Source organism: Amblyomma mixtum, chromosome 3 (assembly GCF_055824585.1).
Source record: "Amblyomma mixtum isolate Tamu chromosome 3, ASM5582458v1, whole genome shotgun sequence".
Taxonomy (NCBI): domain Eukaryota; kingdom Metazoa; phylum Arthropoda; class Arachnida; order Ixodida; family Ixodidae; genus Amblyomma; species Amblyomma mixtum.
Window position 1 is genome coordinate 180,484,572 of NC_143014.1, and position 25,604 is coordinate 180,510,175.

At 50.5% G+C, this 25,604-nt stretch overlaps 1 protein-coding gene and 1 pseudogene across 2 annotated transcripts in view; one reads left to right on the forward strand and one right to left on the reverse strand.

Annotated features, from left to right (window-relative positions):
* LOC149352907 (uncharacterized) overlaps positions 1-25,604 on the forward strand; it is a 45,733-nt gene that overhangs the window by 9,551 nt on the left and 10,578 nt on the right. For both annotated transcript variants that reach the window (XM_089577253.1, XM_089577254.1), the window contains exon 2: positions 13,201-15,125. In XM_089577253.1, coding sequence (XP_089433379.1) covers positions 13,201-15,125 — 1,925 coding nt within the window. The remainder of the gene's footprint in view (positions 1-13,200; positions 15,126-25,604) is intronic.
* LOC149352908 (kinesin-like protein KIF11 pseudogene) lies at positions 22,491-25,341 on the reverse strand (annotated as a pseudogene).

A 25,604-nucleotide genomic window follows, 5' to 3' on the forward strand; every position in this document is an offset into this window, starting at 1 on the left:
AGCGTCATCTTGGTTGTAGACGAAGCCTTCGTGGCGTCGACTGCACGACATCCAAATTACATGGCACCTTGATTGGCATCACACCCGGTCGCAGTAGATTTCCGCCGTTTTATTTATTGTGATGAGCTAAAGGAAACAGAGGCGCCACTACGGATCTTCGAAAGGTGCAGTGCTAATCGCGGCAGGTGCAGCGCTGAGAGGGTATTCAGCGGCTGCAGGGAGTTGAGTGACCGCGACGGCGATGCTGAGCTTGTCACTCGAGCCTTGTCGTTAAAAATGTTGCAGGTGACGATGAAAACACGCTTGACCGTCGCTTTTGCTCATTTTGCGCATAGCGATGCACGCGTTTTAACGACTTCAGAAAGCGTTTACATTTCTTGTCACATCATTTCGCCGTGCTAATTCTCGCTATATCCATTTAGGTATTTGCTATAGTCACAGCCGTGTCACAGTACGTTTGCTGTCGTTATTTTTTTTTGGCCATGCGGTGGTTTCGTTTTTAATTCATATAAACATATAAATATCCTCGCGGTGTGCTCGGCGGGCTGCCAGCAGGAAAGCTGAGCAGTAGAAGCGAGCTATGCTGTTTTTTTTTTCTAAAGCTGTGACAAATGCTTTTTCTCAGTGCCAAATGAAAAAAAAATGAGAATCCAATTGGGGAGGTTTTGAGTGCACCACATTAGGAATTTTTAGTTGATTTTTTAGCGGATTGCTGCAACATAAATTTTTTTGATTTAGGGTAATACAATCTTTTCGGTCAGGGCGCCTCCCATGTTACTCACTCTTACTATTTTCTCGGTACGATTGTCAACACGTTGATTGGTGGGTGAACATTAGATAACCGCTTTTTTTTTTTTTTCAGAAATACTGTTCAAAACGGAAGTTATATTTCGGCACAAATGGCATGTTGCTGAAATGGCAATATCACGTAAGCTCAAAGACCGACGTGGAACAGAACATTAGGAATTATTCCGCTTTTCCATGGTTTTATAGCCACGCTTTCTCATTCCATGAAATAGAGAAAGCACCGTCGCTACTATGGCAGCTTGAGGTATCAGGAGTGATTGCGTGTATCAAGCATGCATATTTCGGGTTCCTGAACACTACAATAAAATTTCGCCCAGTTGTTCACCCACAACCTTACATCGGCCAGAAATCGCTGCAAAGGCGGCTTGACGAAGCAGCACGAAGGTGAATCCGACCGCCTCCTCGTTGGCAATTTAAGAGACTGCATCAAAGCTGAGCGGCGCGTAAAAGAAATGTCAGAGTTTCAGCCCCCAAAAATTTGCCATTTGCCAATGTGTACCAATTAACAGGGTCAAGATGGCTAAATGTGCAGAACACGACTTCTTAGCTGCCTCTCGTGAACTGCTTCTGAGCTATGTCTTGGGGACCTTTCCTCTTCGAGAAAACAAAAAATCCGGGACCCTCTGCTTCGCACAGTTGTCGGAGCTCATGACGCCCCTCAGGAGAACCCACTTGTCCCACAAATCCAGCATTCATGCAGAGAAACATCGTGTGGCGACGCAAACAGGACTGCTTCTCGCGCGTGCGCCACGCACCGCGCCGACGAGACCACTGGAGTGCATCGCGGCGGCGGCGGCGTATACCGCACCTGGTGGAGAAATTGGTCTAAAAATGTGCGCTGGAAGAGGGGACTCGGAAGATAAGGCCACGTCTTACAGAATGGTAGCTGAAATTGACGCCCTTGGAGCAAACCGGAATGTCAAAGCGGAATGTCGGTAGCAAGGGATGGAGGAAGCTGATACGGGACAATAGCAGTTGTGGGTAAATAGAAGTGGTCTTTGTCTCGCGATGGCTGCAGATAACGAGCAATCAGTCACGGTGATAGCGATGAGAGATATCGGTTTTGCTCTTTAGTACGACCTGTACAGAACGTTGGTTTTCGTGACAGATATAGCACTGACATAGCGTACGTCACGTACACTCGTCAACGGTACGCAGAGAGGATTGGCCGCGAAGGCAAACATGGAACCGGGTACTACGAAGGCAGAAAGAAACAGTGGTCTTTGTTGGGCCTTTGTTGTGTTTCGACGCTCACAAAGCACCTAAGAATAAGCAAAAGACGCATATTTAGTGGCAGCAAGATGTTTGCTGCCACTCGGAAAGGACATAACGATTTTTTCTGCACTAGCAATTTGAAATTTGCGGCCTCAGGGGTACTACAGAACGGCAAGCAGTTCATCTTATGAGACAGAATGAGCTACTAGAACTTTAAACTATACTCCCTTCTTCCATCAGCCCAACAGCGAGCATTTTAAGATACAGCGCTATAAAGACATGGAACGCCTTTGAAACCAGATTTCAACTTTTTTTGCTGCTACAGTGTGGTTCCGCGAATAAATTTGGCTTAGTTGGAATTATTACAAGCTACGTTTCCTCTGTGCTAGTTCGGAGGCCTTGAGCGAATTAATAGCTTAAGCCGTTTCTCAGATACTGAACCCTGAACGCGTAAAAAAAAATCACACTGTTGTATTAGCTGTCGCCTGTCATAAGCTGGACATGAGTGGCAGCGCACTATTATCCACAACATGCCTGAACAACAGCCTACGTAATTAACACAACGCAGCACCAATTCGATAAGGGATATAGTTCCTGCACTCCGCCCAACCAAGAAAAGCAACTTGCCAGTGCCCTGCGGCCTCTCTTAAAAGGGTAAGGCGGTTTCTCGATGGGAACCACGCGGAACTTGCCCCTGAAGTACCATTTAGCCGCGGTCGTAATTATTTCCTGTTCCCACGGCGGCGGATGAGAGTGTGCACTGCCCCGGCAAATCTCCGCGGCACACACGCGACGAATCTAGCGATCCTACAGGGGAGATAGCGCCCCCTCCACTCAGTTGCCTCCTCGAAAAGGACACTTCTGGCTCTCTCTCTCTCTCTCTCCGTCCAGGGAGCGCTCTCACGGCGGCTGCGTGAGGGCGCTCGGCTATCCGGCGCAGATCCGCGCTCCGAGGCGGGCTGCACATGGGAAGCCAAGCGAACGGCTGACCAGCGGCGCCGTTCCCCGAGAAGCCATAACGGAAGAAAATCGCGTTACAGTCAGCCGCCGCGCACGCATGCAGCTGGAAGCGAACGAGACAGAACAGGTCGATGCGCACCGCTGCACCAAATCGGCCGGCTGTCCACGGACGGCCACGCGTGTGGGTGGCCTTGTTCCCAGCCAGCGGCGATGCCACAGACATGATATTAGTCCATGAGCTCTGGTGTGTGCACATACCCTATAGTGCATAAATATACGACCGCCCGCATGTTGCTGGACCAAGGCGATGTGGTCACGCGGGCGGGGCGATCTCGGGCACTGGGGGCGCAACGTGGCAGGGAGAGGTATGGTCATAGGAGAGACGCATGCGCTGCGATTGCGTCTGACCGCTGGGCGATGATGGATGCGCGCGCGCAGGTGCGCACAGTTTGGCCTCGTTGGCGTCATTCTGGCCCGATTCGAGCCGAAGCGGCATGGCGTGGATAGTGGCGGCTGACCAAGCTCTTACCCAATGTGCCGTGTTTTTAGGAGCTTTAGGAAGACTGTCCCAGTGCAGCTGAATATGACGACACCGCTTGCTACACTTTTTTATAGGTCACTTACTCTTTTTCATGGTGTGATCATGCAGAACAAGGGCTTGATACGGGCCGCACGAAACAGATGACGCGCTCATCTGCGGCATATCCGCTCTCACGTATTTTAGCTATTTTATAAGAATAATTATTAGCAATATTGGTATCGGGTAGTTTATTCCGTCCATACTTCGGTCACAGCCCCGAAAGAGCTTTTTGCGCTTTCAGCTCCAAGATGAAGCGATATACCCGGAGGCGGAAATAGGACGTGTCAGCGTTCCTGATACCCTATTTCAATGACATGGTCACACACTAAGTGTCCCCAAGAATGTCCACACCTTGTGCAACCAGTCGCCAGGCGCCTACACGGAATTCATCATCATCATCAACTGCTTATTGTGGCACATTCGCCTTACATCAGCTGCAGGAAATACTCCTGGGGCGCAGGAGGAGAAAACAACTTCACTGAAAACTATATGACGCCTCATCACAAAGACCTGAACCCAGGTGAAATCTTGATGGGAAGGTGACTACGCAGGCGTTTGCCAATACTTACATAGAAGGTGAACCCGCAGTCCATTGACCAAGATGCATGGACAAAGAGGGACAGCAAGGAACGAAGGAGGCAGCAACAAGACTTCGACAGACGTCACAGAGCAAGCCCTTTGCCAGCGCCGTCGCATAAAGACGATGTGGCTACCAGAGTTACAGTGCACCGGAGAAGTCGCCGGACAAGCCAGCGCGCCACTTTGCGTCATAGTCAACATCAACCATGGATTACTGAGGCATAACCGTAGAGAAGTTTTTAATTTGCCAGCACCTCCACAAGGAGAGCCGCAAGTGTCCACACCTGTGAAAGGAGCGTCATACCAGGCACGGTACGGACGAACAGGGAAGGCACCGGACAGATACAAATATTGACCAATCGAGGAACTCAGCTTCTCTGGTTCCGTCCCGAAGCGTACAGTCCTGAGTAATGAATGGCAAAAGTAAGCCATGTGGATGCATGAATCTTCGCAGGCTCTTCGATCCATTACATCGGAAGTGAGAGCTCTAGCGTGGTGGCTGACGGTGCGTGGTCGACACCAAATTATTCAAGCATGCTGGCGGCGTGAGACGCCAGTTGCGCAACTCAAGCAGAATGACGGCACAAACAAAAACTTAAAAAAAAGGGACACAGCTGCTCGCGAAGCACTCCACCCGATTCCCCCTCCTTCCCTCTCCCGCTCAATTAGCCTCCCGGAGCGTGACACGCGAGACTGCTCCAGAAATCGCGCACCGCCCACTTCTAGCAATGGTTCCCTGCGCATACAAAGGGTTACCCCACGCGCAGTTCCTCCCGGTGTACGTCAGAACAGTGGGGCCGAGCTTCTGGCGGCCACTGGAACTGCGCGAGCTGCGGGCTGCGGAGAGTCCAGACGAAAGGGAACTTCAAGCTCTATGCGTTCTTCGCGAGCAGCAAGGACAGCGGGAGCGGTGTAGCGTGTGCAGCTCGCTTCCTGTCAACAACGGCCTGAGTCGCTTTCAACGTTCGCGCCTCTGTATACGTGCGCAGTTTCGTGCCCCTTGTACGAAATTCCAGTCAGGGTGCGTGCAGGGTGCTTGAGGCGGCGACGACCCTTCCCTGCGCGTGTGCACCACTGAGGCTGCGAGACCACGAATCTCGCGCCGCTTGCTTGCGAAACGCCTATACGGTGCGACGTCTCGGGACACAGTCACTGTACGCACTCGTGATTTCCTTCTTTTTTTCCCGCAGGAGACGGAAGAGGTGCTGCTTTACGGTCCGTGCGCACTACAGCGGCTTGCGCCATGGCGTTCCCTCGCTCACGATTTCCGCTTAATTCCCCGCCTGACGGGTTGCAAGTCGCAACGGAACGAACTTCATCTGAACATCTGAGTGACGTACAACGGCACCGGCATGTGTCTCTCTCTCTAGTGAAGAGAGCGGTCGAGCTCGCGGCATGAGCTCATGAACGTCGAATACAGCGCATGGGCTCACTATAGGATCGCAGCATTGTTGACACATGGCGAAACGTCGCGCAGGCTGCGGCGTGCTGCCTCGAGCCTGGCCCCTTCCAGGAATAGAAACGCGGGAGGTTTGGCCACTTCAAAAAAAGCGAAGCGTTCAGCGCCTGCCTGGACGGAAGCCCTGCCCAGCGACCTTCGCGGTTACTTAAACTGCGTGTGCTTCTGCAATGCTCGGTCGCCGTCCTCGAGTTAAAGTCGGCTTAGAAAAGGTTTCGCGTTCGAAGCAGCAGCAACAACGCAAATAGACTTTTTTCTTTCTCAAGCTGCGTAACTGCATATTGCGCAAAATGTCGAATGAGTTTGCCTCGGCGAGGTCTTCGGTGCCAGCTGCACAATTATGCTTTTTTTTCTGCGTCGTCAGAGTCGCTGCAGTTTCAAATCTTTGTCTTCTTTTTCGCAAAAAAATAGTGGTTGGTATATGGTTTATGGGGTTTAACGTCCCAAAGCGACTAAGGCTATGAGAGACGCCGTAGTGGAGGGCTCCGGAAATTTCGACCACCTGGGGTTCTTTAACGTGCACTGACATCGCACAGTACACGGGCCTCTAGAATTTCTCCTCCAAAGAAATTTCAGCCGCCGCGGCCGGGATCGAACCCGCGTCTTTTGGGTCAGCAGCCGAGCACCATAACCACTGAGCCACCGCGGCGGCACAAGAAAAAAAAAATAGTGATGCTAGGGCTACCTGAAAAGAATGCATGTAAAGAAATTAGAGTGGGCACGTACGGTACTTCCGGACGGGGAGGGGTAAACGGGAGAGGAAGAGTAGAAAGGGAAGGCGCGGAGGGGGAGGACACGTGGAGGTGCTGGGGGGAGAGTGATGCACAGAAATTCCCGAGATGCGGCGCTAGTTCACAACTGGCGATAAAGCGTAATGCACATGGGTACAATGCCGAGAATATACTCTAGATACGACGGGCCGGACAGTGAAGGAAAATGCTACGTGACGTGTCGATTGTCCGGCAGCAGCTCGCATACACACGGCGCACCGCGAGAGCAGACGACGGAGAAGATATACCAGATAATTCTCGAAATCACTTTGCTCCTCGCTTTCAGATCGCTCTCTCGAGAAGCGAGACCGGTACCGCACTCAACTAGCCACAGCTGCACCAGCGCTAAGGAAACGGACAACACGCGAACAACGTAGATTTGTTGGCGCAAAAGCGCCATCATCTAGTAAAGAAAAAAAAACGAAATTATCATTGTTTCCATACTCAGGAGTTTTACTTCAAAAAACGAAGCAGACCGCCTCCATAATCCGATAGGGAAATGGCGATCGTCTTTTCATTCGCCCACAGAGCCTGCGCTCCTGAGCCGACCGCGGGCGAGGTGGAGCCAGTGGCGTCGAGTCACTTCGTGCGCAGTCCGCTACCGGAATCGGTGATTTCAGGCCGTTCCCCGTGGACCAAGCGTCACGCGGCGTCCCACTTCTCTACCAGGTCCGCGCCTTGGCCGCCTACTGAGAAAGACCGCGCGCATGTCTAATCCGCTTATGGTACTTTCTCCCACCTTCGCCTTTGCGGGTGGAGATACGCGCACCAGGCATGCACACGGCCCTACGCCACTTTATATGTTCAACATCTCGGGCAAGGCGCGAACATCGTGGAGCGGAAATGGGACGTCACGTGACACCTTCTCCGCAGGCCAGTGGTCCATCGTATTTCCTTCCTCCATGATCGGTGCCATGAAATCTGTCGGAGCCACGCGTCCGCGTGGCGCCACCGGAAGCAGCAGCGCGCATGCGCGTCCACAGCAGTGGCCGCCGCAGAGATGATGAAACCACTAGCGACAAGGTGGGCCCGTGGCATGTCATTTGAGTTACGGAGAGGCCGTGAACGCAGCAGAGATGGAGCGTCGTGCTCGGAACACCGCTAACTTCCGGCGAGTGGAACAGAAGGGGAACGAGCTCGGGAGGCTGCCCGCAAACGAGCTGCGCGACAAGATCCGCAAGACTGTCCTCATACATTGGTCAGGCCATAAATTACTCATTGCAATTGGTCGTAACATAAACACAATCGTCGTGCCGTTATGCGTCGCCTCATCATTGCGTTTCCTTCGCGAAAATAGCTAGCGCTCATCACGCGTCGTATGGCTGCGGTGAGCGGTTTAGTTTTTTTTCGCCGTTTACTTCCAGTCAAGTCTGACACCATGTTTATATTTGCTTTTAACACGCAAATAAAAACTACTACGGATGGAACTCCACCACGACTACTTCCAGGAGAAAGGGAGCAACGTATAACCCTCGGCCCGCTCATGCTGCCGTTGCGCAGCATTGATTATATCACAATGGATATGCATGAACATAAATGGGCAGGTATAACGATGGAGAATTTTCCATCTCCAATAGCGAGAAATTTTTGATCGAAAAGGACATGGCCCCCATTTTTTTTTTCGATAAAGCAAGTCGAAGGAATGCACTGCGCAAATAACCCCCTCCTCCACTCACCGCTCCCTCTATGCGTTTCTCACAAATGCACAAATACGTATATCTATGTAGCAGAAACAGCAGCGTACGAGAAAGCGCACGTACTAAAATAAAAATAAAAAATTCAGGAGGTTGAATATTATCAGCTTAAAAAAAGAAACTGATTATTGCAAATCGTATAAATAAGTTGCATGTAACAGCCTGTTTTGAGGGTGACGAATGAATGCACGGGTCAATAATTCAGTGTATGCTGCCTGAATCACGTCGACACGCAGCGGACTCAATGGCAGATAGTAAGCGGGAAGAGTGAGTTCATGTGGACGGGAGGTGTGGTGCAAGATTTTTATCGACAGATAGTGCTCCCTCGACGCAGATCGGTGACTGCACGCTTGCAACTTTCTCACACCAAAAAGTATCTCCCGCAATAAAGTGATGCAGCAATGTTAGTGGCGCAAAAAAAAAAAGATCGTTATCAGTTGTGGCAGCGCTTTGCATCCTCAAGCTAGCTGGGAATCACTTCATTTCCGTCTAAATTACCCCGGGCTGTCTTCGAAAACACATGCACGTCGAGTTCCGCCCAGTGTGCTCGAGAATTGGGCGGATATTTCTAACATATGTAGAACCTTTAAACACGCTGCGTTCATTTTTTGTTGAACGAACGCTCAAAACTCCTTCAGGAACGCACCAGAGCCGCACCTCAAAAATTACACGTTGCGTGCTGTGATTGCACCCTAAAGCTCCCGAATAAAGCAATATCTACCAGTTCCTATTCGCATCCTCGCGCTTCTCCTCGTTCGTCTTAATATTACTCTGCGTACTGTACTGTGCTGTTCGTTTTAATAGCTCTGACTAATGCTAATGTATTTATGTTTAGACACATTTGGGAGAGACGCCTTACATCAAAAGCAACATTGTCACGATCAGTTCGCAGCACCACGCGGTTTACGCAGGCATACATTTCTCCATGTATAACAAACAACCATTATAGTATGTGGTCTTATATTGGATGTTGCATCAGCGTTGAGAGAGTACAGTGACTGATCAACCTTTGATGCGCACCGGAACAAAGACACATGAGTTTATCTCACAACATTCGTTTCCACTTGGTGACAAATGACCAATTCAGTTGTATTATGTAAGCCTGCCTTTAACCAGCTTTATGAACCGATGGCGCGCAAAATTAACCCGTGGCTTGTTTTTGCGCGTGCTCACGTGATATGACTCATTCTTACAGTTCATTCACATTTGTTTTCCATTTCTGTTAGCGAAAATTAAACTGCGACGATGATGTGAAGGAGTGTGTTGGCACAAGGTCTGACAGTGCCAGAGAGCAGGCACCTTTGACCATGGCCTTACTGGGATCTGGATTTTCGCATCCTTGAAAAGTAGGGGTGTGCGAATATCAAATTCTTCGAATACGAATCGAATACGAATACTTGGCTCCGAATATCGAATCGAATATCGAATAATCAAGGACAGACGCATTTAACCACTACAAAACATTTATTTTACCATCCAAGAACATCACAGTTCAACTATCGATGATTAAATGAACACAAAAGGTGTGTGTGGCTGCACAAAAAGTATCAGTCTCGAACATTATTCTTAGAAGAGTGGAAATATAGGAGAAGATGGCTGGTACACAGCAGTGATTAAGGCTAGCTTGCCATCAGCACGAACGCGCGTTGCTGGGAAGCAGATAAAAGGTTGTCGTGAAGGAAAACCCGCTGCTCCACATGGTCAGGCAGAAGTAGTTCCCTTCTAGCTGAAACGACCCCTACAGCCAATGAAAATGCCCTGTCACCTGGCACTGAACTGGCACGTATTGCGAGGTACTTCGTGCACCGCTCTGACTATACCAGCTTCGCAGGCATAGCCACAAAGAAGCTCACCAGCGCAGTCAGCTACGGCATGGCCCTTGGAGGAAGGAATGCGCATTGCTCTGGGCGCCGCCATGTTGTTATGTCTCAGTCGATAGGGCTTGCGGACCGAAATGAACGCCGGTGCTCACAATGAATATTCGGCTAGATACGAATATTCGCGTCGGGTCGAATATTCGAGACAAGACGAATAGTTGGATTTCGAATCGAATACGAATACCAAAAGATAATATTCGAATTATATTCGAAAATTTCGAATATTCGCACACCCCTACTGAAAAGGCTATGGATGATGCATGCGATTCATCGCGCTCTAGCTTTAAGTCCGTCCTTTCTCCTCCCATGCCCTCTAGTAAAAAGTAAGCATACCAGCTTATAAAACCGTTCGCTATACTATAACACAGTCTTGAACACGTTATGGACGTTTACACACGTGCGCATTGTGAACAAGTGTGTGTGTCACGCGTGGGTGTCAGTGGATCGTGTCCCATGCGGCGGTTAGCCGTTGCAAACACGTAATCGGTGTTGTTGGAAGCCAACTTAATAGAGTCCGTTACCATATCGAAGCAGTGATTCTCGCCATCACGCGAAGTGCAGTGTCGGCAAAATTGTTTTTAATTTAAGGGGGGGGGGGGGGGGCATGAAGTCGATGAAGTGGAAATCACTAAAAATAAAAGCCGTTAACAATAGCTTGCACCGCGCATTCTGGGCTTATTTATACCTGCTCCCTCGTTCGAAAACATCATATTAATATTACAAGCAAGGTAGAGAATCGGGACACTGCAACATTTCTTCTAATGCGAAAGCAATTCAGCGCTTTATTTTGGAGAAAAAAAAAGAAGGAAAAGCAAAAAAGTGCCGCGTTTTCCAGGCATGACACTGTTGCCTTGCTTTTGTATTTCATGAGATGCTCTCAGAGATGGTGCATAAAAATATATCATTGACAAGACTGCCTTTTGCTAAGGCTGCTCCAGACCTGCAATTCCGGCTTCCGTCCCGGGCCCGATGAGGCCAGGAAGCCCTGTTAAGCAGACAGAGGTTTAGTGTAACCGGTAATCGCTTTCGTCTCTACGCGCACAAAATGGGATAAGAGGACAGCGTACATCGAGGCCGTATGCAATGCGCCTCAGACGTAATCCTAATGCTCGTTTTGCGACCTGCCGCCAAGAGGGGCTGCATGAATGCGGAGCCTTTGCCACAGCCGCCCCCATGCTCGTACAGAAATCCGCCCTCTCAGAGGAAGAAGTGGTGCTTCCTGGCGCTTGCGCGCACGAAAGACGACCTTGAGTGAGGCACAAAGAAAGGCTGGGATGCAACCAGGTTCGGGTCCGGTTTGCGACCCTGCAAATAGGGGCGACGAATGAAACGACAAAACGAAGAAAGTGAGGGAACAGAGAAAAAATGCGGCGCACACACGGAAGGGCACGGGCCGACAATTTGCATGAGAATGGCTATGCGATTTATAAAAGAGAAATTCTGTTTTATTTCTGTTAAGATTCTGAGTTCATGTCTTTATTATATCTCTAAGACCTTGATCCCTCTCTTCGTTGCAATATATTGTTTTTCAAAACACTGAACAAAACACGAAAGTGGAACCGAAACTGGGCCGCGTGTCCTAAAGCGGTGCTTTGTACGAAGCAGAGGCAGCATCACCAACATTATCAGCAGAACTCTCCTGCGCGCGTTGAACGGATAAACTGGAAGCGGCGACCCCATTCATGGAATCTGTAAAATAAACAAAGAAAGTAGCAGACCTTCAAATGGCCTGACGCGATGAATTGCGTAAGCGGAATGTTCTGTTAAGATGGCGCCTTTCCATTCGATGCTTTTTCTATTTAATGATTTTCCCTTTTGCCGCATCCCACTGCCTGAATGTTCCAATTAATCTCATTTTACCTTGGACGGGTTTATGGCTCACGAATTATTTATTTCATGCGAAGCGCGTTGGATGAGCCGATGAGGCGCTTTCGCTGACGTCATCTGCTGACGCGCGCTCGGTTTCGGCCAATGGATTCTGCGCAATTGTTCGGCGCCGCTTGCCCGCTGCAGTTCTCGTACTCGATACCCTCGCCCGCCTCTTCCATCTTGCCTCTCGTCGGGGAGTGGTTCTCGCGCTAGGCTCGCTGCTGGCGCCTGAAGCTCGACAAGGATCTCGACAAGGACACAAATATTTATGGTTCTCTGCCAAAATACTGACCCTTTTTCTTCCGCCTTGCCACAGCTAAGAGCTTTTTTATTTCTGAGGTGCAAGCTGAAGAAGAAACGGAAGTATTTTTTTTTTTCTTTTTAAGCGAAAGTGTAAAAATACTTGGTAACTCGAAGCCTATAAAATCACTCCGCAATAGAGTTCTCGGTTGGTTGGTTTATGGTTTGGTTTATGGGGTTTAACGTCCCAAAGCGACTAAGGCTATGAGAGACGCCGTAGTGGAGGGCTCCGGAAATTTCGACCACCTGGGGTTCTTTAACGTGCACTGACATCGCACAGTACACGGGCCTCTAGAATTTCTCCTCCAAAGAAATTCCAGCCGCCGCGGCCGGGATCGAACCCGCGTCTTTCGGGTCAGCAGCCGAGCACCATAACCACTGAGCCACCGCGGCGGCATATAGAGTTCTCGCTCTAAACGCTCCTGCGTGCCAGACAGAAACTTTGCAGCCGAATCCCTAGAAATGAAATAGAAGTATGGCCTTGCTGTAGCTCCGTTTACACTGGCGGCATGCGCTCAGGAGCAGACAAGAGACGATTATCTGACTACAAATCAACAGCAGTTCACCCCAAGGCTTCCGCCTACTTCTCTATGCTCTGATTTTAAGAAGCGAGAGGAGCCGATTCATGTGTGGAGAGCGGGCGCCGGGGTGGCTCAGTAGTTACGGTGCCCTGCTGCCGACCCGAAAGACGCTGGTTCGATCCCGGCCGCGGCGGTCGTATTTCGATGGACGAGGGAGGCGAAGCGCTAGAGACCCGTGTACTGTGCGATGTCAGTGCACGTTAAAGAACCGAGGTGGTTGAAATCATCCGGAGCCCTTCACTACGGCGTCCCTCATAGCCACAGTCGCTTTGGGACGTTAAACCCGATAAACCCATAACCCAACTCATGTGTGGAGAACCTTCCGAACTGAAGCAAGACGTGTTTCAAATACAATAATTCGGTGTCTTTGGTGCTAAATGCTTCCATTCTGAATGCAAGACATTTCATTCCTGCGCTTCATGTATGACGACATATTGATCAGCCACACCTGCTTTGCGTTCAAAAGACACTGTGAATCATTTTCAACTCGTCTCTTTGTGTCGTTGCAGCTACACTGGTTTCTACTTCTTCTGCTGGCGACCTTCGAGATTCAGTGTGAGGCCGAGGAGACCACCACCAGGCCTACATCATCATTCAAGCTGCACCGACCTCTGGGGTTTAACCGTAACGGAACTCGCACGTTCAATCACACCATTGTGACAGTAAGGAGAAAGCCACTCTTCGGGAGCAGAAGGCTAAAAGCAAAGCAAGAGAACGGGGCAGCCACAAGCACCGAGAGCCTCCAGAACGTCGTGCCCGACTACAAAAAATCGCCGCTGGAGGGAAAAGACGATGTTCCGCCCACGACGACAATCTTCCCGCCACCCCCTTTGCTGAGGCCGTCGCCTGTGGAGAGCGCGGCCAACGCCCCGCAAGCGGTGCCCACAGAACCGAGCTTCAACCCAGACACGTTTTTCACGAATCGAAAGAAGAACCCAGTGGTGGTTGTCAGGAGGTTCCCTAAGGGGCCCCAGGGCCAGAACGAACGTGATGATACGACGCCCCAGGGTGGCGGCGGCGGCCCTCCGAGCGTAGCGGGCGTCAGTAACGGGCAACCAGGGCTACTGCCAATCGCCAATTTTCCGAGGCCCCTCCCGAGGCCTGGTTATGGCTATCAGCCAGCCCAGCCCGTTTTCGGAGGGTCAATCCCGCTGGACGTCCTTGGAGCAGGTGGAATTCCCAGGTTTTTCACTCAAAGGGACATTGATTTCGTGGCGCAGGCCTTCAGGAACGCCGCTGGAAATGAGAGTTTACCGGCTTTAAACATTCCGACGTTCAATGTGCCTTCGTCCAACCAGACTCAGCAAGCGGAGCAAACTCAGGGAGGCATCGTCGGTGCAGAAAACCAGAAGCAAGACCAACCTCGACTCAGGGTGCCTGAGAATGTGCTCAGGCAGGGCTACGCAGATGGCTTGAATGGTTACGGGAACCAGAGGCCGCCTCTTGACGGAACGCAGCCGGTGGTGCCTCTGAATGCCCAGCAACGTCCCCCGTTGGGAGTCGACGGACGTCCTCTTGTCTTCCAGGTACCGAACGGAGCGTACCGTGTTGCCTACCAGCCGCAGGCAGGCCCTTATCCCAATAACGTTCATCCCCAACTCTATTCTGGTGTGGTACCAAATTCTGGCTACCCTCAAGGACAAGGTGACGACCAAGCGTTCAACCTAGACCCGAGGCTCCTCAGGCCAAATTACCCTATTGTTCAAGGCGGACTGCAGATTCCCCAACGTAAGCAGCCGCCCTTCAACCCTGCTCTTCAACAGGGGCCGTCATCGAGACCGGGCCAGCAATCACTCGCTGGTCAGATCCCACACGGGAGGGCCAACCCGGGTCTCCTATACCAAAACTACTTGCCAGTGCAAAACCTGGCTTCCGTTTCTGGGTTTACTCCCAGCGGTGCGGCGAATTTGCAGGCTGGAGGCTTACAGGCTGGAGGCTTGCAGGCGGGCGGCTTACAGGCTGGTGGCTACACACCCAGCGGCGCCGTGCCAAGGGGATTCCGCTTCATCCCCATCCCCAGCAACGATAGGGTGGTTGCCATTCCGGACGAGGTGTTCGCCAATAGCTTCACTCCGAACCAGCTGGTCGAAATAAGGGACGGCCGTGCTATCCCCGTGCAGCCCGTGTACGCCGTGTACCCGGGCAGAAACATGATGGGCTACCCCCCGCAAGCACCCAAGGGTGGAGCCGAGCGGCCAGCTTCGGGAGGTGTGGTGCGCAGGCCGCTGTACCAAAGCGAGTACGCGGGAGGCCTGGACATTCCACCGCAGGCACCTCAGAAGAGGACGGGCTACATCGCCGGCCGAGAGCCAGAGGCCGCCTACTCTCCCGCGGCACACGATGTCATGTACACCTACCGGCCCGACATGCTGCCAGGATGCGCAAACGGAAGCAAGGAGGCTGTCTACTGCCTCCAGGACGACGAGTACCCACGGTAAGGCTGTTTTTTTTTTATTGGTGCTGCACACATGGCAGGGGTAGCAACTTGTGTAGCTTAACAACTTGTATTTTATACGGATCTTCAAAATGCAGTAACTTTCTATACAGGTGTACGTGTGCAGTGTGGAACCGGCTGCAAATGGTAACAATAAGCGAAATGAACAAGAAAGTGCGCAGTTTCAGTCGCTGAGGCCGTTGTCCCCCCGCGGTGTACTGCCTGTGCCAAAAGTAGATGAACAGCCGCGTCGGCGGCCGGAGCGGGCTCGCAGCCGAGCAGCGGCGTTGCGTTCTCTCTCGGGCTCTTGCCGCTGCTCCCCGGCTGCAAGTGTAAACTGGCTGACGTAAGCTTGCACCCCTGCTCAGTATGCCAGCGCTCCGAAGGCGAGGAATAGCTTTCATTCGTGGGTTTTTTTAAGGCACTAAAAAGGACAAAACAAGAAGATATACAAAGGATGAAGCGCCTGTCCTTTGTCTACCTTCGTGTTTTGACCTTTTTTCGCGCCTTAAAAAAATCCAGAATGACCCCAAACAAGCCCAACAGCAAGTTCTCTTGAGAAATAGCTTGTCGCATATGCTACCAGCTTGCTTGTCATCCAAGGAAGGAGAGTGAGCGCGAAGGCCTACGTCAGCCAGTTGACGCTGCAGCCGGGAGCAACGGCCAGCGCCGGAGAACGCAACGCCGCTGCTCGGCTGCGAGCCCGCTCCAGCCGCCGACGCGGCTGCTCGGTTACTCTTAGCAAGGACGGCACATTAATGGCATGCATTGATGGGACCTAGCTGATCCGAATCTTCTTATGTTTACGCACGGGATGTTTCTTCGGCTATAGGGAAATAAGAGCAAATTAGTTATACTTAAGTTCGTTGTTTTGTTATTCGGAGTTATGTGCAGTGAGTAAAGTATATGGTATAATGGAATTTCCTAATCAATGAGAACTGATAGTCACCCTGTATTTACTTAATTTATTTCGCACATGCAACTTACAAGAACTCTAATTGTCAGTTCTTTAAATGAGTGATGTTTAAAGTCGTAGTGTTTAAATGGGCGCTTTAATCCTGCCCGACCAATATGTTCACAGCCAAAAACTGGCTTCATAGCACGGTAAAACAAGAATGGATCGTAATGCATGGTATTAAAATATTTCACAAATTAATATATCTTGTAATTAGTCTCACTCATGGCTTCGCTATACTCTCTGCTCCAGAAAGATGGCTCTATTGTTCCGAGGTGCTGGCTTGTAGGCAAGAGTCGTTGCTTCTTCATACCGAGGATGAAAAGTTTGGGAATTCTGTGACTCAGCCTTTGCCGGTGTCTTTGCTGCGGCGCCGCTTAGGTTTCTACTTCACCAATACTTTCGGACTATCTTTTTTTTACTGTTAAGTGAGCACATGTTAGGTCTCGTAAACTAACTTAATCACTTCTGCATATGAAACCAGCTGCGCCGTAACTCTCATCTTCTTTTCGTATTTACATGCACGGACCTGCCATATCATTTAGATAAAGCTCTTGCTACCTAATGTTTAAGGCAGCGTGTAGCCCTGCACTGCGCTCAGAATTTTTATGTTATTTAATCAACGCCTGAAAATTTTCTGCCTCCAAGGAAGCGACTGGCTTTGTCAGAACAGCCTGCCAGTCTTGATGCCAGGCAGGTCTCCTTCGGTATGCGTTACGTATTATCTCTGTACACCCGTGATGTATATTAGATTAAGGCGTGAAAGCAGACCTTTGCCTGATCAGGCGACTTCGGTTACTTCATTTTGTTTCGCGCCTCTACGCGACAGTTTCTTTGGCACTCAAGGGGTACGTGGTGACCTTTCTGTGAGAGGGCCAGACTCCTTTGCCGCCACGGACTCCGGAACAAAGGGGAAAAACAGCGCCCCCCCCCCCCCCCCCCCCCCACCCAAGTTAACTGTGTATACTCAGATCAGTTTTCTGGCAGACGTTGTACTTCTAATACGCTATTAATGCAAATCACAGTGGGGCTGAGCTAGTTGGCGTTGCAGCCTGTCGTAAAGCGTTTCGTTGGAGTAACGTGAACTAGTCATGTCCGAACAGGAGTCGCTGATTGACAAACCCTTGTTCATGATTATGATTAACCGATTTGAAACAGACTATGCTGTAACTTTTTTGATGCAATCGATGATCAGATATTCATAAAGCATGATCATGTGTACATCGTTATAAAGCTGCCTATTTCAATTTGTTTTATGTGCACTAAGGAATACGCCTTTGAACAGCGTAATATAAGAAAAATAAAAAGAAAAATTAAAATTGAATAAATGGGTAAATAGAACACGGAACAAGTAGCAAAGCAACTCGAGGTCTCGCCGCCGCACTCAAAAAAAAAAAAAATACTCCGGAGCCTCTGCTTGCTGCGTGTTTCGTTTTCACAGGCTGCCGTATACATTCTAACGGTCTCGGCAAAGCCAACCACTACTGCAAGCGAGCCCGCGCAAGCCTCGTCCCTGTCGGCACCCTCCACCGCTGCCATTTCGCGCGGCGGTGCACATGAGAGATGAAGAAACTACTTTAATCTGAACTGATCAAAACATTCAGAAACTCGGTTGTTTTCAGTTTGTGAAATTATGGCGCCCAGAGAGTGATTTGGAGGCACTGTGGGATAGAGAGGGGGGTAGAAAAATTTGAGGCACGCTTAAGCTTCACCTTTAAGACTAGAAAGAACTAGCGCTATCGGGTTCCGTTCGCATCGCCTACTCCGTCATGTAATTCTTAATTAGAACGCTTATAATTAGTCATGTACGCGTCAGTACATTTCTCTAACGTACTTGACGAAGTCAAAGACCACGGCGCATTGACTAGGCCCACCTTTATTCAGCTTGAACCAATGAGTCTTCGTGGCCTAGTAGCGTGCCCGCTCGCACTCTGAAGGTCCTGGGTACGATTGCCACAAAAACCCAAATTAACCGAATTTTATTTTCACCCCAGTTTCATTAATTCTTCGCTTCCATCGTGATTTTTCGCTCACTGCCAACAACGCCGACGACGACAACGATGCCGACTTTTCTGGGACACGAGGCCCTTAACGCTGTTGCGTTAAAATGGCTGTCCGTTTGGGTTGCCTGACGTTGATGTAAGCGATCAATTATGAATACGAGACGTGGCGAATAATCCTGTACTTCCAGTTTTCGAGCGCTATGGTTCCCATTCCGCTGAAGCGAAATGTGAAGTCGTGTTCACGCAGTCTGTCCCGTGAATTCGGCCTCCATCGGGCACTCTTTGCTGTAGCAGTTGTTGACTTGATTGGCGCCTGTCAGTGGCGGCGGCTACCCTTTGCCACAGAGTTGAACAGCCCCCGAAAACTGACGCATTGAGAAAAGCGCACGACACAGTGCACACAAAGGCACAGCTCACAACATGTCACTATCGGGTGCTTGATGAGGGACTCTAAGCAGTATAACGGACACAAGCCGGGGCAGCGCGCCTGTCTGCCAGAGTTTATTAGTAATATGACCGGGCACGCAGCTGAGATCAATGTTTCCGCCGTCGTAATTAGGCCTTCGGTCCCTCGCTCTCACGTTGTTGAGCTCTAAGCCAAGTACTGCTTGCTTCCTTCTACGGACCCGTTAAAAGTGGCAACAGCCAGGCCTCTCGGTGCCATTCGAGCGTTGTTCGGGTCGAATGGAAGGCTAATCTACGCTAATTTAGTTCGCGCCGTGGGCTGTTGACGTCGCTCTGAGGGTCTGGTTTTCCTTCATGCATCTCCTTCCCCATTCTCAGTCTCTGTCTCTCCGTGAGTTGCGTTAGCGCCGTTCACGCTGCATTAGTCGTTTTCTTTTTCGTTGCGCCTCCGAGCCGTAATTTATTCTCGAGTGACATTTTCCTCGGCGGCAATAATACGCTCGTAGGTCAGGAACGCACTCTCTTCTCGTCAGTCTTCTGGAGGTCTGCAATGCGACATTTAATACCACTACCGCTGTTTGTCGCGACTAGGCACTTCGCAGCGTCAACGCGCATGCGACTGCCCGCAACTTTCGGCGCCGAAAGACATGCAGCCGTGTGCAAGCTAAAGCGAGCGACGGAGCGACGGCGTCGTCGCGCGCGGCGCTTCACAAGCCGGCGGGGAATGCGTGCGTGCATTGTGCCGCGCGCTCCGGCGCATGACGGTCCCTGTCAGGCGCCGGTGCTGCGTCAGCGTCGGCGCGGCACACAAACCTCCGCAGCTGGAACGCATCCTGCTGGCTACGCCGCGATGGGGGGCTCCGGCGCTTCCGGATGGTCGGCGGCCAACGACCGCCGCCTGAGGCGACGCTGACCTGCGCCACGCCTCAGGAGTCACCCAGTATTCCCCAGACAGAAAGAAAACGAAGGGTCTCCGAAGCCAAAAGGAGGAGCTTAATTAGACTCGGGTGCTCTTCAACGGTGTTGCGTGTCGCACTCGATCCCGCTTTACGATAAGGGGGAAACCGGCCCGAGCGTAGGCTTCGCCCTCGTTCGTTTCAGTGTCTACAGGCTGCGACTAGTTGCGCTCTCCTCACGCTTCACAGCGTAATGCCAAGAGAAAAACTTGAGCATGCAGACGGTGGTTAAGCGCTGCGTAACTGGGCCCTCCAAAATAAAAAAAAAATATTTTAAAAGACACGAGTGGCGAAAGCAAAGTCAGGTCACTGTCAGCATCCTGTGACCCCGAGCGTGCTGTCGGTTCCAGTTTTCTTCATGAAGTTCTGGAAGGAGAAGAGGACAAGGTTGATTTCATTTTATGTGGAGCCCACCTCGATCGGGCTGATACCGGCTTTTTGTCACTCGTTCGCTCCCTACCTTCGGCTTGTTCTGGTAGCTGATGCGTACTCGCTTCTGGACTCTAGAACAAACGTAGACTGAAATTGAAGAGCCTTATCGCTGTAACGAGGTATTGTTCTGCGCCTGCTCGCGAAGCCAGCGTGGAGGGCGAAAGGGGGAAAAAAACGTGTCCTAGAAAGGAGGCGAGGCAGAGATGGTGTACGTACAAGAAAGGCGCAAAGGTCAGTTTGCGCTCTTGTGTCCTAGAAAGCTCTCCGCTCCAGGAGGAACTGTCTTTGGAGGAATAGGAGCTGATAGGCGCGGTGACAACGCCGATAGCAAGCTGCATATACGCACCTATGACCTTTCGAAGCCCCAAAACACGCGCGCAGATGTATAGAAAGTGTACTGCAGGACTCGTCGCTTTAATTGGAGTGAAGTCTCGTTACGGACTCACAAGTGGGTGACGAAATTATTGCTTGTCAGAAAGGTGGAAAGGAGCCCGACAGCAAGCGCCAAGTAGCCCAGAGCCGCAAGCCAAGGGAAGAGACGAACACACGCTTAAAAGACATTCCTTCATGACGTTTGTAAACAAAAAGCGAACGGTGACAATATTGATGAGCGTAAAACAAATAAACGAAAGTATTGTCACATATACGCCTTGTCTAGGAACTGGCTCAAACACGCCCCCAAAACCTACGTTCAGTGCGATCGATTTATTAATTGGACTGATGGCAAGCAAACACAATCTTTCTGATCTGACGAACTGTAGCGGGCTGCTCTTTCAGAGCTCTCGCTTCTTTTATATTTAGATTCTGCCAACACAGAGGGCAAAACGCTCGTCTAGAACACGTTCTCGGCGCGTTTTGGGCTGGGCACGCGATATCTAGCGATAACATTTTGTTAAAAATGGCCTGTATGTAAGCATGAGCAGTTAAACTCACAGGATTATTGCATCGTCATTTTTTTCCTTCCTAGTCGCACGGGTTTGCGAGCTGCAGAACACACAGTTCGGTCGTTCTAGACAAGTGTTGTGCCCTCTGTACGTGTGCGTTGTGAAACCATGCCGAGCTCCAGCGCTTTCTTTCTGGCGCTTGCTGTTGCTCGCATGCGTTCAAGATGGCGGAATTCTATATGCAGGGTGTTTCACCGAAGCTTTTACACAATTTTTAAAACAGGCTTTTTGAGTAAGAGGAGCGCTTTTTTCGACATAGAATTTTCACCGGTGTAGTACATCAGAATACGGCTAAAACGTGCTAACTAGCAGGCTGGATAACTAATATTGAATAGTTTGTTAGGCTCCTTAATTATTGAGAGGCGTCAAGCAAAACCGTAAGCAATGTCCATATCAGTTTTAGGAATCTCGAAAACGCGATTACCCTCGGCGCTTTGGCCCAACGAATTTTAGCTACATCGCGCCAAAATACATGCGCTTTCGAGAAGCTTGCAGGCGAAGCAACCGCTCCAGTCCACGTAACTGTTAGAAATAGCCAAAATTTGTTGGGCCTCAGCGCCGAGGATAACCGCGTTTTCTAAATTCTGAAAACTGATATGGATATTACTTACGGTGGCTGCATGCCTCTCAGTAATTAAGGAGCCTAACAGTAATAGGTAAAAAGTTAACTACTCAATATTTGTTAACCATCCTCCTAGTTAGCACGTCTTAGCTGTATTCTGATGTACTAGACCACAGCAATGCTATGCCCAAAAAAAGCGCTTTTCTGACTCAGAAAGCTTATTTTTCAAAACTGTAGAAATTCTTAGGTGAAACATCCTGAATACGCCCTGATTGCATTTCACGAACAGCTTCGCTTGTCCAGCGGCACAACCTCCATTTTTTCGCCTTTTTGTGCGATTTACGCGTTATCACAATCTCTCTAATTTTTGAGGTGCAGAAAAAGCTACTGTAAATTTTTGCCACTCAGCAATTTTCTAGAATAGGCGGCACCAAGTGGGAATTTATGGCAAGAGGACAGGCCAGTTAGTTTTTCTCTTACTTCAGTGGCGTCACTAGGGGTGTTGGGGGTACGTTTCGCACCACGTGGAGAGCTCAAGGGGGAGCAGCTATGACCGGTTGTCTGAGAGTGCAATTTCAATCGAAATACATTGGCTATGGAGAAAGATTCCATGCACTGTTCAGCGTTGAGCTTCCTCACATTCATAACTTAGTAGGATTTTATTTCGCAAAGTCTTTTCACATGACCTGAAAGTATTCTTGAGGAATTCTCTGTCTGTGGCATCATGAGTGGGCGGGGTGTTTTCATTATAAACATAACAAAATTGCTTGACATCCACAATGGGAGTGTCTAGGTTATCACGCCTTGCACTATTTTGTGCTGAAATCAAACTTGCAAAAAGAATCCACGTTGAAGAAACAACCAGCAGCTTTGCAGCCCTCCTGGTCAGAAAAGGAAACTTTATATTTCCCGCTTTTCTTTCTTGCTCTATACACACTCCGATTTACAGAATGGGCTCACCAAGTGCCCCCACAGTTTGTACATTCCTTAGTTATTAGTTCCTTACCAGGGTGATACCAGTCGCGTTCGGTAAGTTTTGTTCCTAACTATGAAAAAGAAAACTTTACGGGACACTTAAGCTCCGCCACAAGGATATGCCGTAATAGGTTTATTGGGTCTCTTCAGCGAAGAAGTCCGAGACTGCGGATGAGCATGTCGCCATGCTGGTCGCAACGCTGGCACGCAGTGCCTCCAGGCCGTCCTGCACTTTGGCAGTCTGGACAGCGCCACACTGGCATGACAGCGACATCTGGCTGCAGTCCTCGGCAACCTTTGTCTCAACCTTGTCGGCCAACGCCTTGGCCTTCTCTGCCTGGAACACAGTGCCCCTGGAGCCCTCGGAGACTGCTTGCGACGTGCTCTCAATGCAGGCTGTCATCCGATTTTCTGCTTCTCTCTTCTGTTCCACAAGGGCCTCAGAAAGACAAGCGGCCTCAGTGGTGACAATCTCCTCCGCACCCCTGTGGATGTTGGAAAGGCTCTTGGAAGACTCCTCTGCTTTTGCCAAGTGGTCACTTGCTGCCTGGGAGCAGCTTTGCTGAATGGCTGTGGCACTGGAAACGAGGCCCTTCGAGGACACTATCAGCTCATCTGTGGTGCTCTTGACAGCGGATACCTGAGCAGCACTGGCTTCCATGGTCTTGGCATCAAGTTCATCAATCTTGACCATAGAGTCTGCCTGCAGAGCGTTTGATGACATGAAGAACTGCACAAAGTTCTCGACACTCTGCCTGAAAGTGGTGATCTTCTTTTCGGCTTGAATGCTGTTCTGCTCCAGCGCAGCAGACAGTCGGCGGACCTCGCTGTTGCGGGCATCCAACTGCCGGTGAAGCTTCGCGTTTTCCTCCAGAATGGAGGCTACAAGACGCCCCTGCCGGTAGTGGTGTGCAGAGATCTCCACCGAGAAGAGGCGGCACACAGACGAGACCTGCTCCGCGAGGGCAGACTGTTGCGCTTCCAGTTCTGCCAGTCTCCTTTGCGCTTCCAGAGTCTGTTCAGGAACAACAGACTGGCACAGCCTTTGGAGCCTCACTTGGTTGCTTTCCAAGCCTATAGCCATCTGTGCTGTCTGCTGCTCCTGCAGAGCTTGGACTGTGGACTGCAGCGATGACAAGGTGGACGCATTGGCCGCAGCACTTTCATCTGCAAGTTTCCTGGCTTCCGAGGCGTACGCCACAACCGCAGCCTGGTGTTGCTCGATGAGGCTACAGAGTGTTGCAAATGAACTTCCAATGCCAGTGATGGTATCCCGTTGGCTGGCAGCCTGTCCAGTGCAGCTTGTCTCAACCTGGCCAAAGCGGGCTTTTGAGCTCTCCACGAACGCTGACTGCCGTTCCCGGTTGGTCTGGTCAATGGCGGACGTACGCTGAAGCTTCTGCTGCAGCAGGTCAATATCACCCGTGGTAGTCTTGGCAACTCCAGCGAGCTCTTCAGCAGTTGCAGTGAGTGCAGCCTCAGTCTTGCTGTGAGCTCGCACAAGAGCAGCCTGCTCGTCCCTCTCAACTGAAGTCTTTGAGAGCACCTGCTCTGTTGCATCCAAGCTCTTCTTTGTGTCCTGGAGCTGAGCAGCTGTTGCTTCGAGCCGCTCAGTCGTTTCCGCAACCACCTGCTTTGTTTTTTCAAAAAGTGTAGTAACAGCTGTAAGCTTTTCTGTCAAGTAATCAATTTGTGCTTCTTTCTCCAGGATTTCCTGTGACTGGCTGTTTAGTCTGCATTCCATGTTCCTGTAGTTTTGGTCCACAAAAATTACATTCTTGTCTCTGGTCGCAGCGAGGTCCCGCTGCAGTCTCTCGATCTCCTTTGTGTACTCCTTGATGAGAGCCTTCTTGGCCATCTTCTGGTTCACCTCTGGGCGGTTGGTTATGTTCTTGGCACGGTGGGCATAGTCCAGGGTGCGCAACGTTTCCTCAAGGTTGGACATGTCTGGTGAAATGGTCGCAATGATGGAAGTCTTGGTGCGGCCACCCAAGGAGTCCTGCAGCAGCCTCGTCAGTTTGCTTTCCCTGTAAGGTACATGCGGTGCCTTGTCCACCAAAGCAGTTATGACACGCCCCAAGGTAAGAAGAGACTGGTTAATGTTGCCTGCTTCACGGGCTCTCCGTTCAATAGCGCCAGAGCGGCCAATGTTCTCACTGCCCGCAAGGTCAACCAGGTTGAGCTTTCTGGTCTTGACCAGCTCCTCACCATCATCAGTCATTTCACGGATGTGGACCGTGACTGCAAAGACTGTGTGGCTGCGTGACGAGGTTGCATTTAGCAGTGTGGCTGCAGTCTTACGCTTTGCGGCCCCCTTCTCAAGAATGAAGAAGACCTCCTCCCGGTTGTGCACCGTTATCTCTTCAAGGCCTTGGATTATTACAGATCCCTTCCTAGTAGAGTCCTCATAAATCTTCAATCTCGAGGGATCCTCGTGCACACTAAGAAGATCGAACAGCTCTTCATTGTACAGCTCGAGGAAGGAGACCTTGATAGTGAACTCAAGGTTTTGTGACTGGAGCTCTTCGAAGAGCTGATGCAGCGTGCGGGGAATTATTCCTGCCAGAGGGTCATAAGCCCAGCCCAGGTTCACATTTGACCGTTCCCCCTCCATGGTGAACGTCTTTCCAGTGCCTGTTTGGCCATACGCGAACACAGTGCAGTTGTAGCCCATCATGACCTCGGCTATGGTGGGCCCCATGACCGCCCGGTACACGTCGATATGCTTTGCTTCGGGTCCAAATACTTTATCAAAAGTGAACGACTTACGGAGGGAGCGCTCTGGGACGTCGCGGTCATTTACATGGATCTCTTTCTTGTCCGGGACTACCTCGACCGCTCTAATGAAGCCGCTCTTCTTCTCCAGTGTGTTCGGGGGCCGACACCGCACAAAAACTTGAATGTGCTGGCTGCCCAACTTCTTCGTAGCCATGGCGCTCATTAGAGAAGGCAGAAACACGGGAACATCAACATGCACCGGCTGCCGATAGCTTCTTCTTTGTCCTAACGTTCGAAGCTGCCAACCAGCCAAATATTCTACTTCGTCTTCACAGCTTCTTTTTCTTCGCGAAGTTTCTCTAGTTCAGCCCATCTCTCACTACTTTTCTCCTTCCATTCTCTTTCTTGTTTTCGCCTTTCCTGTTCTTTTTCCTCGCGGAGCCTTCGCTCCAGAATCAATTCCCATGTCTCGTCTGCCTCCTCGACCGTTACCACCTCTGCCCGCATAATGTCCAAAATCGCTTTTCTT